At 40.0% G+C, this 15,773-nt stretch overlaps 1 protein-coding gene across 3 annotated transcripts in view; it reads left to right on the top strand.

The window, feature by feature from the left end:
• The window catches only part of LOC124554806, a 185,420-nt gene that overhangs the window by 152,942 nt on the left and 16,705 nt on the right, over positions 1-15,773 (top strand). For all 3 annotated transcript variants that reach the window (XM_047128462.1, XM_047128463.1, XM_047128461.1), the window contains 2 exons: positions 10,008-11,000; positions 11,694-11,843. In XM_047128462.1, coding sequence (XP_046984418.1) covers positions 10,008-11,000; positions 11,694-11,826 — 1,126 coding nt within the window. In that variant the 3' untranslated portion in view covers positions 11,827-11,843. The remainder of the gene's footprint in view (positions 1-10,007; positions 11,001-11,693; positions 11,844-15,773) is intronic.

Raw genomic sequence — 15,773 nt, 5'->3', positions numbered from 1 at the left:
CACAAAAATGTTTGCATAATGTTGCAGCCAAAATTTTTGGATCACTTAACACAGTGATATAAAAAGTCTGATAATCAGCAAAGTAAAATTTGAAAATAATCTGAAAAAGTTTCTCTTTCACAACTCACTCTGTTTTGTAAAAGAATTTGTGTTACAGTGATGTGTAAAAGATGATGGTTAGGAATTACTAACACACATCTGCATATAATAATAATAATAACAATAACTTTTAAATGATCAACATTAGGCACATTTAGAAAATAATTATGATGTAATATAAAATGACTGGGCCCATGTCATCACTGTTTTTCATGCAAATGATCCATAGAACATGAAACTAATGAAGTAATTAGCTCCTAATAGGTAAGATAAGTTTTTGTTAGTGTGAAGAGGTGTAGGGGAAACTTTTATACCATTCCTGTTAAGGCTGAGGAGTTTGCCCCAGAAGCAAGATTAATCCCAGAGATGGCGGGCTTAAAAGTGTAGTTGTTATCCTTCTTTCTACATTTGATTCCCTTTAAATTCAATTAGAAATACAAAATACTGCTATATGCGTGTTCCAGAATATAACAGCATTCTCTGTATTCTGTGTCACCTTGTAAAATACCTTATTATTGTGCAATCATGCTTTAATTTACTCCTTGGAGACTGAAGTTCACATAGCATACTGCAAGGTTTGACATCAGCTTATCCCAGGTTAATTCTGTCAACAACCTAATACAACCAAATGACACTTGTCTCCCAAATTTGTATCACATGGCTGACTTCATTGTTGTTCATGCCATTCTTAAAAATTACACTGTTGTATTTGCTCTCAAGCCTTTGTGTGCAAGAGACCATTAGGCTTTCAAAAGTTGTGACTAAAGACTGACAAATTACTAAAGACAAGAATTCTGCAAATTACGGGGGGGAGTACATGAGAATATTTAATAGAAAAGCTTGATGTTATACTGGAATTGTCATCGTACATAGTAGTTTTCCAGAAACAATTCCAGCACAAGAATTTTGGACGAGTTTCATGATCCAGTGTTTGAGTATCAGATGTGAAATGATACTAAGAGTGAATGGGCTTAAAGTCTGTCAGAAGAATACTTAACATTTAGGAATTTCAAAATAAGTTGTGTAGTGAGTGACACATCCACAGAAGCAATGACATGCATTATAAGGTTATTTGAGACACTATCTAGGACAATCACACCCTTCCCAATAGTTATCATAGTATGGCACTTACCGCGCCCGCCCAGTTAGCCGTGTAGTCTAACGCACTGCTTTCCGAGCAGGAAGGCATGCTGGTCCCCGGCAAAAATCTGCCTGGTGGATTAGTGTCAAGATCTGGTGTGCCAGCCAGTCTGTGGATGGTTTTTAAGGCAGTTTTTCATCTGCCTCGGTGAATGCAAGCTGGTTCCCCTTATTCCGCCTCAGTTACACTATGTCGGCGATTGCTGCGCAAACACTTTCTCCACATTCGCGTACACCATAATTACTCTACCACGCAAACATTTGGGGTTACACTTGTCTGGTGTGATACGTTCCTGGGGGTGTCCACTGGGGGCCGAACCGCACAATAACCCTGGGTTCGATGTGAGGTGGCGGTGAGGTGAGTGGACTGCTGTAGCCTGTTGTGGGGTTCTAAACCACTGAGGGCTATGGTGGGGACAAAGCCTCTCCATCATTTCTAGGTCCCCAGTTCCATACAGTACAATACAATGACACTTACCAGTAGCATTGGAAAGACTACTAAGTGAGTGTTAAAAAAACTACTGCTTGCTATGAAGTTTTGTAGGTGGAAAGCTTAATAGTTGCTTTCAGTGGGGAGTTTGGAAGTATCATTTCACCCTTAATGTTGGAAAAGGACACACAGGATTTCCATACATAAACATTACCCCAATAGGGTATTTCTCTCTTTTTTTTGTGGAGACATCTTGCATCAACTTTTTAAACGAGGCTTGTGAGACTATGCGCTTCTCCCCCTCCCCTCTGCCCCTCAACCCACCGATCTCTCTGTTCCCTCACCCTTTTAGTTGATGAGACTAACAAAAAAATTTTGTGTAGAGCAACATATGGAAGCATGTGCCACTGAACTTAAACTAAATGATGGCACTTTCATAATTGTAACAGTGTATAGGTCCCCCTCAGGGAATTTCCAGCTATTTCTAGAAAACTTGGATGCTTTGTAGTGCTATCTGTCAGACAGGGGGAAGCAAATTATCATTTGTGGGGATTTCAGTGTTGATTCCCTGAAAGAGTGTAATAGGAATAATGACCTTGTAGTATTACTCAGTTCTTTCAAATTGAGCTCCGTCATTGATTTTCCTACTTGGATAACAAAGAACAGCAGTACATTGATAGATAACTTTTTTATAGACCAAGATAAGTTTAAGGACATAAATGCTTATCCTGTAGAGAATGGTCTTTCAGATCATGGTGCACAGCTAGTTACAGTACATGACATAACTCCATGCAGTATATCAAATCAGAATTTCAAAGCAGTGTGTTCAATTAACAATATAAATATTGCAAACTTTAGGGAAAGCCTACAGCAGCTAGACTGGGATGAAGTGTATAAGGAACCCAATGCAAACTTGAAATATAATTTATTTCACGAAACATTTTTTAGGGTATTTGAAAATTGTTTTCCCAAGAAAATAGTTAAACATAATTCAAAGAAAACATATAAAAAACCTTGGCTAACTAAAGGAATAAGAATATCTAGCAACCATAAAAGAGAACTGTATCTAACAGCAAGAGGGAGTACTGACCCCGAAATTGTTCAATATTATAAAAACTATTGTGCGGTACTAAGAAAAGTTATTAAAAAGTCCAGATGCATGTGTATCATGTCTGAGATCAGTAACTCTGATAATAAAATTAAAGCAATTTGGAATATTATTGAAAGGGAAACAGGGCAACCAAGAGCACAGGAAGACTTTAGTGCCATAAAACTGAGTGACAAGTGTACTAACAAACAATCAGAAATTGAAAATATTTTCAATAATCATTTTTTAAATGTTGTGGAGAAAATAGGATCTAGATCTTCACTAGAAGAGGCAAGGCTACTAATAGAAGAGGCCATACCTGTGCAGTTTGAAATAACTGTAATTCCACCAACCTCTCCCTCTGAAATCAGTAAAATAATAAACTCACTGAAAAGTAAAAGCTCTTACGGAATTGTTGGCATTTCCAGCAAGACACTTAAAGCTTGTTCCCCACAGATAAGTAGGATTCTCAGCCACGTATGTAATAGCTCTTTGGAGCAGGGTGTTTTCCCCGATAGACTGAAATATGCCATTGTAAAACCATTGCATAAAAAGGGCGACACGTCGGATGTCAACAACTACTGCCCAATCTCTCTTCTGACAGCTATATCAAAACTTTTTGAGAAAGTAATGTATTCAAGAGTAGCCTCCCATATTTGTAAAAATAAAGTACTAACAAAATGTCAGTTTGGTTTTCAGAAAGGCTTTTCAACAGAAAAAGCTATATACGCTTTCACTGATCAAATATTAAATGCTCTGAATAACCAGACATCGCTCATTGGTATTTTTTGTGATCTCTCAAAGGCCTTTGATTGTGTAAATCATGGAATTCTTTTAGATAAGCTAAATCATTATGGTTTGAGGGGGGCAGTGCACAAATGGTTTAATTCATACTTAACTGGAAGAATGCAGAAAGTTGAAATAAGTGGTTCATGCAATGTTAAAACAACAGCTGATTCCTCAAACTGGGGGGGGGGGGGGGGGGGGCTAATCAAGTACGGGGTCCCACAGGGTTTGATCTTAGGTCCTTTACTGTTCTTAATATACATTAATGACTTACCATTCCACATTGATGCAAAGTTAGTTCTTTTTGCTGATGATACAAGTATAGTAATAACATCCAAAAACCAAGAACTAAGTGGTGTAATTGTAAATGATGTTTTTCACAAAATTATTAAGTGGTTCTCAGCAAACGGACTGTCTTTAAATTTTGATAAAACACAGTATATACAGTTCCGTACAGTAAATGGCACAACTCCAGTAATAAATATAGACTTTGAACAGAAGTCTGTAGCTAATGTAGAATTTTAAAAATTTTTAGGTGTGTCCATTGATGAGAGGTTAAACTGGAAGCAACACATTGATGGTCTGTTGAAACGTGTGAGTTCAGTTACGTATGCTGTTAGGGTTATTGCAAATTTTGGTGATAAGAATCACAGTAAATTAGCTTACTATGCCTACTTTCATTCACTGCTTTCGTATGGCATCATATTCTGGGGTAATTCATTGTTGAGTAGAAAAGTATTCATTGCTCAAAAACGTGTAATCAGAATAATTGCTGGAGCCCACCCACGGTCATCCTGCAGACATCTATTTGAGGATCTAGGGATCCTCACAGTAACCTCACAGTATATATTCACTTATGAAATTTGTTGTTAATAATCCAACCCAGTTCAAAAGTAATAGCAGTGTCCATAGCTATAACACCAGGAGAAAGGATGACCTTCACTATGCAGGGTTAAATCTGACTTTGGCACAGAAAGGGGTAAATTATGCTGCCACAAAAGTCTATGGTCACCTACCAAACAGCATCAAAAGCCCGACAGATAGTCAACCAACATTTAAAAATAAATTAAAAGAATTTCTAGATGACAACTCCTACTCATTGCCTGAATTTTTAGATATAAATTAAAGCAGGGGGGGGGGGGGGGGGGGGGGGGGGGACCAACCTAACTTAAACATTAGTGTCATGCAATATTTTGTGTAATGTAATATCTTGTACAGACATCTTTTGTTAACCTGATGCGTTCCACATCATTACGAAGTGTTGTATTCGTGATCTATGGAACAAGTATTAATCTAATCTAATCTATCTTTCAGACCACTTTGCCACCAGTTGGTAGAAGCAGTAACAAGAGCAGCAGTGATGACAACAACAGAGGAATATGTTTCTTCCATTTATCATAGAAGTAAAAGCTATACATTGCCTCATATAGATTCACTAAAGTTTAAGAGGTCATGAAATTGCAGTTAGGTGTTTTTACTCTTTCTCTACTATTAGACACACTTATCATCACACAGCCACACCAACATGCAGATGTTGTTCCTGTGGTGTTCTTTTAGATAAGATTACTCTATATCCATGAATTCTGAAGAGATGGATTACTGGGTTGTGGAAAGAAGTCAAGGATGCACATATTGTTCTGCTTGATATCATTTTTTATTACTGTGTTCATATTAGTAATAATACAATTGCAGTCATTAACTTTAAGACTTTCTGTGAAGATGCTGGTTCATGGAATAGATGGAGCTGCCCACCAGAAAACTTTGTAACTCAATCATAAATGCCACCACATTATCCATAGTACATTTAAAGTGCTCTGGCAGGTATTTGAATACATGTGAACTCACATATGACTCATTTCTGTACTACCATGAAGCAATTAAAGTCTTTTAAAAGTTGTTCAGTTGCTGTTAGTAATGGAGAAAATTATTTCAGTTTTGCAAGTGCACTGGTTTATTTATTTATTTTTTATTATTATTATGATTATTATTATTATTATTATTATTATTTATTTATTTATTTTTGGCGAATTTTCCCTAAAAGGAAATCGTTAAGCTTATGACTTTGAAGGCTTGTTCTTCTTGTCCTTCCAGTACTCCTTCATTCTCTTGGAGAGGGCCTCTTTTCTCTCCTCAGACCATTCTTGTTTGGTCCGCTGTTTTAGCGCTTCTGACTTTACTTCCCAATTGTCTATGTGTTTTCGGAAGGTGCTTCTGTCTGTGGTGTTTGTGGTGCCAATTGCTTGTAGGTCTTTTCGGACTCCTTCCATCCAGGGTGTCGAGACTTTAAGTGTCTTGAATTTTCTTGGTGAGTCTTGTTTCAGGGAGTCTATCTAAATGTCCGTAGAATTTAAGGCGCCTTTTTCTCATATCGTTCTCGATGTTCGAATATGCTTCTACTGTTGAGTTCTTCTGTAGTCTGTAGCCATCTGGTGTGGGTCTTCCTCCTAAAATTTTCCTCATGATTTTGCGTTCTTCTTTTTTGATTTCTTCAATTTTGATTTTCCTGTTGAGTGCTAGTGTTTCGCTGGCATACAGTACGGCGGGTTTGATCACTGTGTTATAGTGTCTGATCTTGGTGTTTCTGGAAATGCATAGTTTGTTGTAGACGTTTCGTACCATGCCTAGTGATTTCCGTGTCTTCTGTTGTCTGTCTTCGTAAGCCAGTTTCTCTGTTCCGGTCGGTTCGATGATTTCGCCTAGGTATCTGAAGTGTGTGACCCCTTTAATTTTGCCGTACTTGGTTGTGATGTCGTCGCCTTCTCTTGTTAGGACTTGCGTTTTTTCAAAAGAGATTTGTAGGCCGACTTTCTCGGCGCATTCTTTCAGGATTTCGATCTGTGTTTTTGCTGATGTTGGGTCATAGGTCAGTATCGCTAGGTCGTCTGCGAATGCTAGGTAAGGGATTTCCAGTCTTTTCCTTCCTAATGTGACTGGTCTCCAGGTGTTTTGTCTCCTGACTTCAGCTTCCCATTCGCTCATTACTTTGTCCAGGACGATGTTGAACAATAGCGGGGATAGTCCATCTCCTTGTCTTAGGCCAGTGTGGATTTCAAAGGGGTCCGAGATTTCGCCCATGAATTTGACTTTGGATTTTGTATTGGTTAGTGTCTGTTCGATTAGTCTTCGGGTCTTTTGGTCTAGGCCTTTTTCTCTGAGGATTTGGATGAGGGACTTTCTGTCGATCGAGTCGTAAGCCTTTTTGAAGTCGATGAAAGTTCAGATGATTTTTTTGGGGCTTGTCATGTGGGATTTTATGATTGATTTCAGGTTGATGATTTGTTCGGGGCAGGCTCTGTTGGGTCTGAAACCCGCTTGGTATTCCGAGATGGCGGGTTCCAGTTGTCCTTGCGTTCTGGTGAGAAGGCAGGTTGATAGAATTTTGTAGATGACCGGTAGCAGGGAAATTCCTCTATAATTGTTTGTGTCTGTCCTGTCACCTTTCTTGTGTAGCGGGTGAATGAGTGCGGTCTTCCAGTCGTCAGGTATGATTTCGGTTGTCCAGGTGTTCTTTATGATTTGTGTGATTTTGTTTAGCGAGTTTGGTCCTAGGTTCTTCAGCAGTTCTGCCGTTATTCCATCTTCACCGGCTGCCTTGTTGTTTTTCAGTTTCTTTATGCAGTGGAGGATTTCTTCTTTTGTTGGTGATGGTGAGTCTTCCGGTGCGTTGGCCGGTTCTCAGGGTTCGAAGGTTAAGTGAGGTTCCGGGCAATTTAGTAATTTTGAAAAGTACTTCGCGAGCTCTTCACAGTTTTCTTTGTTGGTAAGTGCCAGTTTTCCGTCTTCTTTTCTGAAGCAGAGGTTCTGTGGTGAGTATCCTTTGACTTGGTTGGCGAACGTCCTGTAGAAATCCCGTGTGTTGAAATTTCTGAAGTCTTCTTCGATGGAGTTTAGCTGATCGTTTATGTATTTGCGTTTCTCTTGTCTTATTGTTTTCGATGTTTGTCTTTGAATTTCATAGAAGTTGTCCTGTGTTTCTTGTGTTTTGTTGCTGTTGTAGTTTGTGAAAGCTGTTCTTCGATTTTGTAGGGTGATTTCGCAGGTAGTGTTCCACCAAGGGTGCCTGGGTTTTCTAGTCAGCGGGATCAGTTCTTTGGCTGTGTTCACAATTTTTTGTTTAAAGCTGGTCCAATCTTTCGCCTCTTGTTTTTCCCAGTGTTCTGTGATGTTCGATTCTCTGATCTTTCTTGTATCAAATTTCGGTGAGGTCAATTTCTTTTTGTGTTGTCTTCTTGGTGTGAGTTTGATTTTGATTCTTGTTAGGTAGTGGTCCGAATCTATGTTGGCGCCTTTTCTCACTTGGACGTCGTGGATTTCTTTCTGGTATTCATAGGAGATTGCCACGTGATCTATCTGGAATTCGCCTAGTGAGTGGACTGGTGATCGCCACGTCTTTTGTTTCTTGGGCTTTTTCATCAGGGAGGTTGACATGATTTTGAGGTTGTTTTGCTGGCAGAGTTCGATCAGTCTGGTGCCGTTTTTGTTGGTGAATTTGTGTGCAGGGAAATTTCCTACTGTTTTTCTGTAGCGTTTTTCTCTGGCGATTTGTGCGTTGAAATCGCCTAGTAGAATTTTCGCGTTGTCTTGGGGTATTTTTGCCAGGGTGGTTTCGAGTTTGTCCCAGAATTTGTCTGTTTCTTCTGGTTTGTCCTTGTTGTCTGCGTTCGTGGGGGCATGTACGTTGATGAGGGTGTAGTTCTTGTTGGCGTGTTTGATTCGCATGGTCATGAGCCTGTTGTTGATCGCGTTGACTTCTTTTACTGAGTCTAGGATGTTTTTGTTTACTGCGAAGGCCGTGCCGAGGAGTGATCCTCCTTTGCCGATTTTCCTGTTGGTTCCACTCTTGAAGAATCTGTAGTTTCCGTAGTCTATTGTGTCTGAATCCGTGTATCTTGTTTCTTGTAGCGCTAGGATCGAGATCTTTTGACTGGTGAGTTCCGTTGTTAGATTGTGTAATTTTCCCGTTTGTATTAGTGTCTGTATGTTGAAGGTGCCAAAGTATGTGTGTGTTTTCTTGGGTAGTTTGCCAGAGCGCTCCGACTCGCCCTTTAGCACATCTCCAGGTCCCCCAGAATCCGAGTGCCTGGTTGCCGTCTCGCGACGGGTGGATCGTCCACCTGGGGTAATGTTGTTTTTAGGTGTACTTGCCATTATGCTTGTAATTCGTCTGGCTTGCGCCAGTTTGGTAGAACCAGAGATTTTCAGTTCCTGGAGCTCGTATCAGCCGCACCATTGGTGACAGACGCTGGCCAGAGTACCGGTGGTTACCACACAGACGTGTCTGGGCTTTTGTGTTAGTTTTCTTCGTTTCGCCGGTTTTTACTCCGGGTACTTATCCTCGAGGATGTGATAGCTTTGGTCCGCCCCGAGCATTTGATTTCCTCGGTGCCACCCATATCTGGGAGGCTTTCCCCTATCCGCCACCTGGGGAGGCGCCCGATGGAGGATCTATCAACCTCACACAGGTTATTATTATTATTATTATTATTATTACTTCTTTTATCAAAGCAGGGAAACACAGCTCCCACTAGCTTGTCACCAATTTGCAGTGGCTAAAAGTTGTAAGCAAGCTGAGTAAGCTATGGCCAGTAAAAACTTAAAAAATTGTCATTAGTGGTCTTCTGACAAAGGTAGAAGTGCAGTATACTGGGTACGTACCCCCAGCTAAATCAGTCTATGTCTTGAGGAAGGCTGTAACATGGTCAAAACACAGGTTGTTTTATTATTCTACTATTTTCAGTATTACCTATGCTGAAATAATAGTACGTCCAGAAGAATTTTAATGAGTGGGAGCCTACATATTTGTCATGTTAAATGTTCTGTAGGGCCATATAAGCAGTAGCTTCCCTTTAATCTGTCTCTAAATGTTTGAGTGTATCAGAATGTTGATGTCCTCAGTAGTCATTAATGACTTAGTTTGAGGTTTCAAGTGAAAGATGAGTCAAACACCACTGGATTTCTTAGAATAAGTAGTCTCAGGTGGGCTTGATAATTTAAAATGATTAGTGACATGATAACATTATGAAAAGAAGAGATTGCTGCTCACCATATAGCAGAGATGTTGAGTCACAGATAGACACAACAAAAAGATTATCAAACAAGTAAGCTTTCGGCTAGAAAGGCCTTCATTGATTTTGACAACACACACACACACACACACACACACACACACACACACACACACGCACACGCACACACGCGCGCGCGCGCGCGTTTTGTCTAATTTGTTGTGCTTATCTACTACTCAACATCTCTGCTATATGTTGAGTAGTAATCTATCCGTTTCATAATAGTGACATGACAGTTTGCTGAAAGACAAAATTTTGCTGACTGTGATTACTTCTACGCCTAAAATGTTTAGGGAGAGTTGTGCTGCCTGACTAGTGACAGTGACAACAATGTAGAGTAGATTTAATGAGCCTCTATTATTTTTACGCTTTCATTTGTTTGTGATCTAATCTTTTGCAGGTTTGGAAGTCTAGACAGAAGAAAGGTGGTTGGCTCAACTCAGAGTGATGCTGATTATAGCTCAGACCCAAGGTGCACAGACAGAAATAATGGATACTGTCTCGTTCCACCGCACGGACATTTCACACACAAAGTGTCATTGCCTCAAACACTGCTCCCAAATCAGATGTACCCTGAAGCTGCGAGCATCGATTCGCACGGTTTAGTGCGTGCACACTCTCTTGACAGTGTCGGACAACAACATAGTGGAGTGGATCACTGTTCTAGCAACAGAAAGCCCAAAGAGAAGGAGTGGTACGAAACATCATTAGATTCAACACCTCGACGCACGAAGCTCATTTCTCAGCGACACGGTAGCCCCATTTCTCAGCGACATGGTAGCCCCATTTCTCAGCAACACGGTAGCCCCATTTCTCAGAGGCATGGTAGCCCCATTTCTCAGCGACACGGTAGCCCCTCTGTAATTAGGACAGGAGGAACTACAGTGAAAATGATGAGTGAAGATATAGATGTCATTTCCCGTGACCCATCTGCTCTCAAAAAGTGTGAAGTGAGCGCCGAAGTTTGTAATAATGATGTGTCACATAATGGAGAAATATCCGTACCTATTAGCGTTCGTGGCTTGTTGTCTTCACCTGTGTCTGCCACTTTAGATGGTGCACGTTCCGAAGGTAGTGATACTTATGTTACTACGATGACTGCAAATACTGCTACTACACCCACAATGCTCACTGTAGGTAGCTTCGATACAATTGTTCCTTTTGAATCCCCAAAGAATCATACTGTAGTTCAAGCTGGTATGTGGCAGCCATACCGTGAAGTGACAAAGCCATTTGAAATGTCAGATTTTTATAAGTACAGTACAAAATTCCGCAAAGCAGCAAGTAATACTTGTCAACAGCCTCAGGCCTCACCCCAGCAAAAAGGAATATATCAGCCTCTGCAGCCCATGACATGTAAACCTTTGGATCCTGCTGCATCGGATGAATTAAGGTAAACTACTAATCATTTAAGTGACAAGTTTCATGTAGCCATCAAATTGAATGTTACTGCAATAAATTTTTAGCTTAAGTAAGTAGTGCATATTTGTTTCATGTGCCTATCTCAGTTGTTTTACGGCGTGAGAGAATATTTACATTTGTATGAAAAAGAAAGTTCACTTGAGGAAACTGTAAAATTATGGGATAGAACAGCTGGTTAGCACTTACCTCCAGAAGCTGAAAATCTTAGTACTGCCAATAGGCACACAGAAGAGTACAAGAAACTATCCTAGCTTTGGGAAACCTTTAGTTCCTCCCTCCAGGAGGAAAAAGAGATAGCTTGAGGATGGGTGAAAAAGGAAGGGCAGATCACTCGAACACCGAGGTGAGAGGAACCCACCTTTTGCGAAGACGGCAGGATCACAAGATATGAATCCCTCTCATCATTAGATCTGAATGACCTGCCCTTTCTTTGCATTCATTTACAAATGCCCCTCTCTGTCGCCAAGGAAGAAATTATTAGTTCCAAAAGATAGGACAGTTCCTTGAACTTTTAACCAAATATATGTACGTTTGCAAATACTGGTAATAAACCATATACACACCAAAATACAAAATATATCTAATGAAAAAGTTACCTTCTCAGTAACAGTTCAGTAATTCTTGGTGTTTGCTAATTTGTCTTTGCTAATTTGTCTTGAAATAGGGTCCAGGATGCATCCCCAAATACTTCAGTTAAAGATACTGTAACTCCAGAGTCAGTTGGAGACACATTCTCAAATGAAATGTTGGCATGGTATCAAGATCAGAATGTTCCTCGATCTGCAACGTTGGTGTGATAAATACTAGTTTCCATGTAAGTACTTTTACTGTTGCTCAAATGTTCTGTTTAGTATTGTTCAAATGGCTGGTGTATCAAATACTGATTGTGTACATCAGTTGCATGGCTATTAATTACAGAGAACAAGTTGAGAACATGTGAAACGTTATCTTAATGTTACTAATCAGGTGGAAAGAAGGGAGACGTTAAATGTGGAATTCTTTGTCTAAAATAAATAAATAAAATGAGCACAAGACTTGAACCAGACTAAGTACCACAATGGCATGGACCTACCAAAATTAACGTTTCTTGCTGTCACTCGACGATACTTGGCAGTTTGGAGTAATCCAAGATAATGGTACACAGCTTGTTACACCACAAATTAAGCTGCCATAACTGTGAATCCTAAACACCATGGTTTTTCATTTCTTGATGAGGTTGTTTCCAACATTCTCTTCTTGCAGTGACCATACAAATAACACCCACTCTCAGATGATAAGCACTGAGTGATGGTAGTAATAATATTGAAAGATATAAATACACAGCGTTCTGCGATTGGTGTCACTCCTTCTGAATCATCTTAGAAGATACTTGAAATACTAAAATAACTGACCTTTCAACCACGTTGCAGCAGCTTTCCTCAAGACCTTCCTCATAGCTGAAATGTCAGTTATTTTATTTTAAGTGTTTTATATGATGATGTGGCATTACATCCAAAAATATATTAATAAGAATGTTGGAAAAGTTTGGTGTGGATGATAAAGCAAGAAACATAATTTGGCAAACACTAATAAACACATATCTACATCTATCTACGTCTACATCCATACTATGCAAACCACCTCGAAGTGCATGGCAGAGCATATGTCCCATTGTATCAGTTAGGGATTCTTCCCATTCCATTCACATATGGAGCACAGGGAGAATGATCATTTGAATGCCTCTGTGCATGCTGTAATTATTCTAATCTTGTCCTCATGATCCATATGTGACCGATAGTTAAGGGGTTGTATTATATTTCTAGAGTCATGATTTAAAGCTGGTTCTTGAAACTTTGTTAGTAGACTTTGTCAGAATAGTTTGTCTATCTTCAAGAGTGTGCCAGTTCAGTTTCTTCAGTGCCACTGTCACTCTCTCCCACAGGCCAAACAATCCTGTTTCCATTCATGCTGCCCTTCTCTATGTACATTCAGTATACCCTATTAGTCCTATTTGGTATGGGTCCCACACACGTGAGAAATATTCTAGAATGGGTTGCATGAGTTATTTGTAAGCAATCTCCTTCGTAGACTGATTACACTTCCCAGTGTTATACCAATAAACCAAGGTCTACCACATGTTTACAATGTGTTACACCCAGTTAGTTTTATGAGTTCGCCAATTCCAACAGTGACTCGTTGATATAGTCATAGTATACGATATTTTGTCATTTTGTGAAGTTCACAATTTTACATTTAACCTAAGGTGCCAATCTTTGCACCACTTTGAAATCTTATCAAGGTCTGACTGAATATTTATGCAGCATCTTTCAGAGTACTTCATTATCTATAACTGTAACATCTGCAAAAAGTCTGTGGTTACTATTAAAATTGTATGCAAGGCCATTAATATACAACATGAACAGCAAGGTTCTCAACACACATCTGTGAGCACACCCAAAGTTACTTCTAACATCTGATGATTACTCTCCGTCCAAGATAACATGCTGTGCCCTCCCTACCTAAAAGTCCTCATTCCAGTTACAAATTTCACTTGATACCCCATACGACAGTACTTTTGACAATAAGTTTAGGTGTGGCAGCGCGTCATATGCTTTTTTGAAATCAAGAAATACCACACCTACCTGACTGCCTTGATCCAGAACTTCCAGTATGTCATATGAGAGAAGTGCAAGTTGGGTTTCACATGATCAATGTTTTCGGAAACCGTGCTGGTTGGCATGGAGGAGGTTCAAGGTAACTCCTTATGTTTGAGTCAAACAATGGAAAATCCAGGATGGAGTGTAACAATATTGTGAAAAAGAAAGTTGCTACTCCCCATATAGCAGAGATACGGAGTTGTAGATAGGCACAACAAAAAGACTGTCACTAACATAGCTTTTGGCCAGTAAGGCCTTCATCAGAATTAGACAGCGAACATACACATACACACAGTCTTTTTGTTGTACCTATCTGTGACTCAGCATCTCTGCTATTTGGTGAGTAGCAACTTACCTTTTCGCATTATGTTTGAGGTTAGAATATGTTCTAAAGATTCTACAACAAATCGATGTCAGAGATAGTGAAGGTTAGTTTTGTGTATTACTTGTACTATTCATGTAAACAAGTGTTACCTGTGCTTTCTTGCAATTACTGGGTATGGTTTTTTATACAAGGGATGTACGTTAAATTATAGGAAGAACAGGGCCTAACTCAGCCACAAATTCAATATAGAAGGTGATAGGGATTTAATCCGGTCCTGGAGCTTTGTTCAGTTTTAATGATTTCATATGTTTCTCAACACCACACACTAATACTGGTTTCACTCATCTTTTCAGTGGTATGAGGATTGAACTGGGGCATTGTATCATGCCACCATAACAAAACTGTAATTTTCCCAAGTGATTGTTGGATGGTTAAGGTCTCCACCAATGATTACAGTATGATTGGGGAACTTAAGTATAAGCAAACGGAGGTTTTCTCTAAAGTTTTTGGTTACATAAGGAGATGAGTCTGTTGGGCAATAGAAGGATCTAGTTACCATTTTATGGCCACCCCTGATACTGAGCCTTGGGTAAATAATCTCACACACACAGCTTTCTATCTTGGTGGATTTGAGTTTCTTGTCTGCTGTTACAAATACACCACCCCCATTTTCCATTAAGCTGCCCTTACAATAACATTAAAATTTTGCCCACATATCTCACTGCTACCAATTTCAGGTTTCAACAAACTTTCTATACTTAGTATTATATGAGCTTCGCTGCTTATCGGGAGTGCTTTGAACTTTGGCACTTTGTTGCAAATGCTTTGGCAGTTAACAACTAGGATTTTAATACTCTCACCTGCGAGAGCTATTTGTTTTGATTTTATAGTGATACTTCTGGTTTTCCTGCAGCTATCACCATCTGGATTGGATGGAGAGTCTCCCAATCTAAAGAAAAAAAAAATCTTGTGTCCACCTCACACACAGTCAGCTACCTGGGTAGCAGCTTCTGGCATGTAGTGCACCATTTACGGGCACCGTACAGTTCTGCATCCTATGGCGCAAGTCTGTGAGGTTGCAGCCTTGCTTGTCACAGAACATTCAAAGTCTCTGGTTCAGCTCTTCCACTGTACTCAAAATCAAGGGTCCATTATCAGTTCTGGGGACAATGTTGCAAATTGTGAGCTTTGTTGAAACTTCATGTGGTAGGCTGGTCTTCTCAGCCTCCTATGCCTTTTGTTGGAATGATCCATGTATGACCTCGGAGCCCAGACTACAGGCATCATTTGTTCCAATGTGTGCCACAACCTCCAGCTGCTTGCACCCTGCTCTCTCAGTGGCTGGAATAGCCTCTTCAACATGTTGAGTGAGGCTCCCAGGCATACATACTTAGAAAATTAATAGGCCGTACCCTTTTGCATTTGACTCCTCCTGACACCAGACAAAACAGATTTCCCCAAAACAAGTGAAGTGAGTTCCACAGGCTCAGTTTCAGTGAAAGAGCACCTCGAACTTGTTGGTTAGAGGGATTGATGTAACACCTGAGTCATCCCTAGTGCCTATCCACACTGTAGAGGAGCCTAGATCTACAATTGAAATGTCACTCACAGTCAAGTGGATGAGTAATGACAGATTCTGTACTTTGTACAGAGGAGTTAGGATCCACAGGAGAGGATAGTACTTGTGGTACCTTTGGTACCAATACCACAGGTACATGAATCTTGGGGGCTCTCCAATACACCGATTCACAGCAGCTGCCAATCATTTGACTGTAGTCAGGGC

Source organism: Schistocerca americana, chromosome X (genome assembly GCF_021461395.2).
Source record: "Schistocerca americana isolate TAMUIC-IGC-003095 chromosome X, iqSchAmer2.1, whole genome shotgun sequence".
NCBI classification, from domain to species: Eukaryota; Metazoa; Arthropoda; class Insecta; order Orthoptera; family Acrididae; genus Schistocerca; species Schistocerca americana.
The sequence above is the reverse complement of the archived record's forward strand: the minus strand, read 5'-3'. Positions and strand labels throughout refer to the sequence as shown.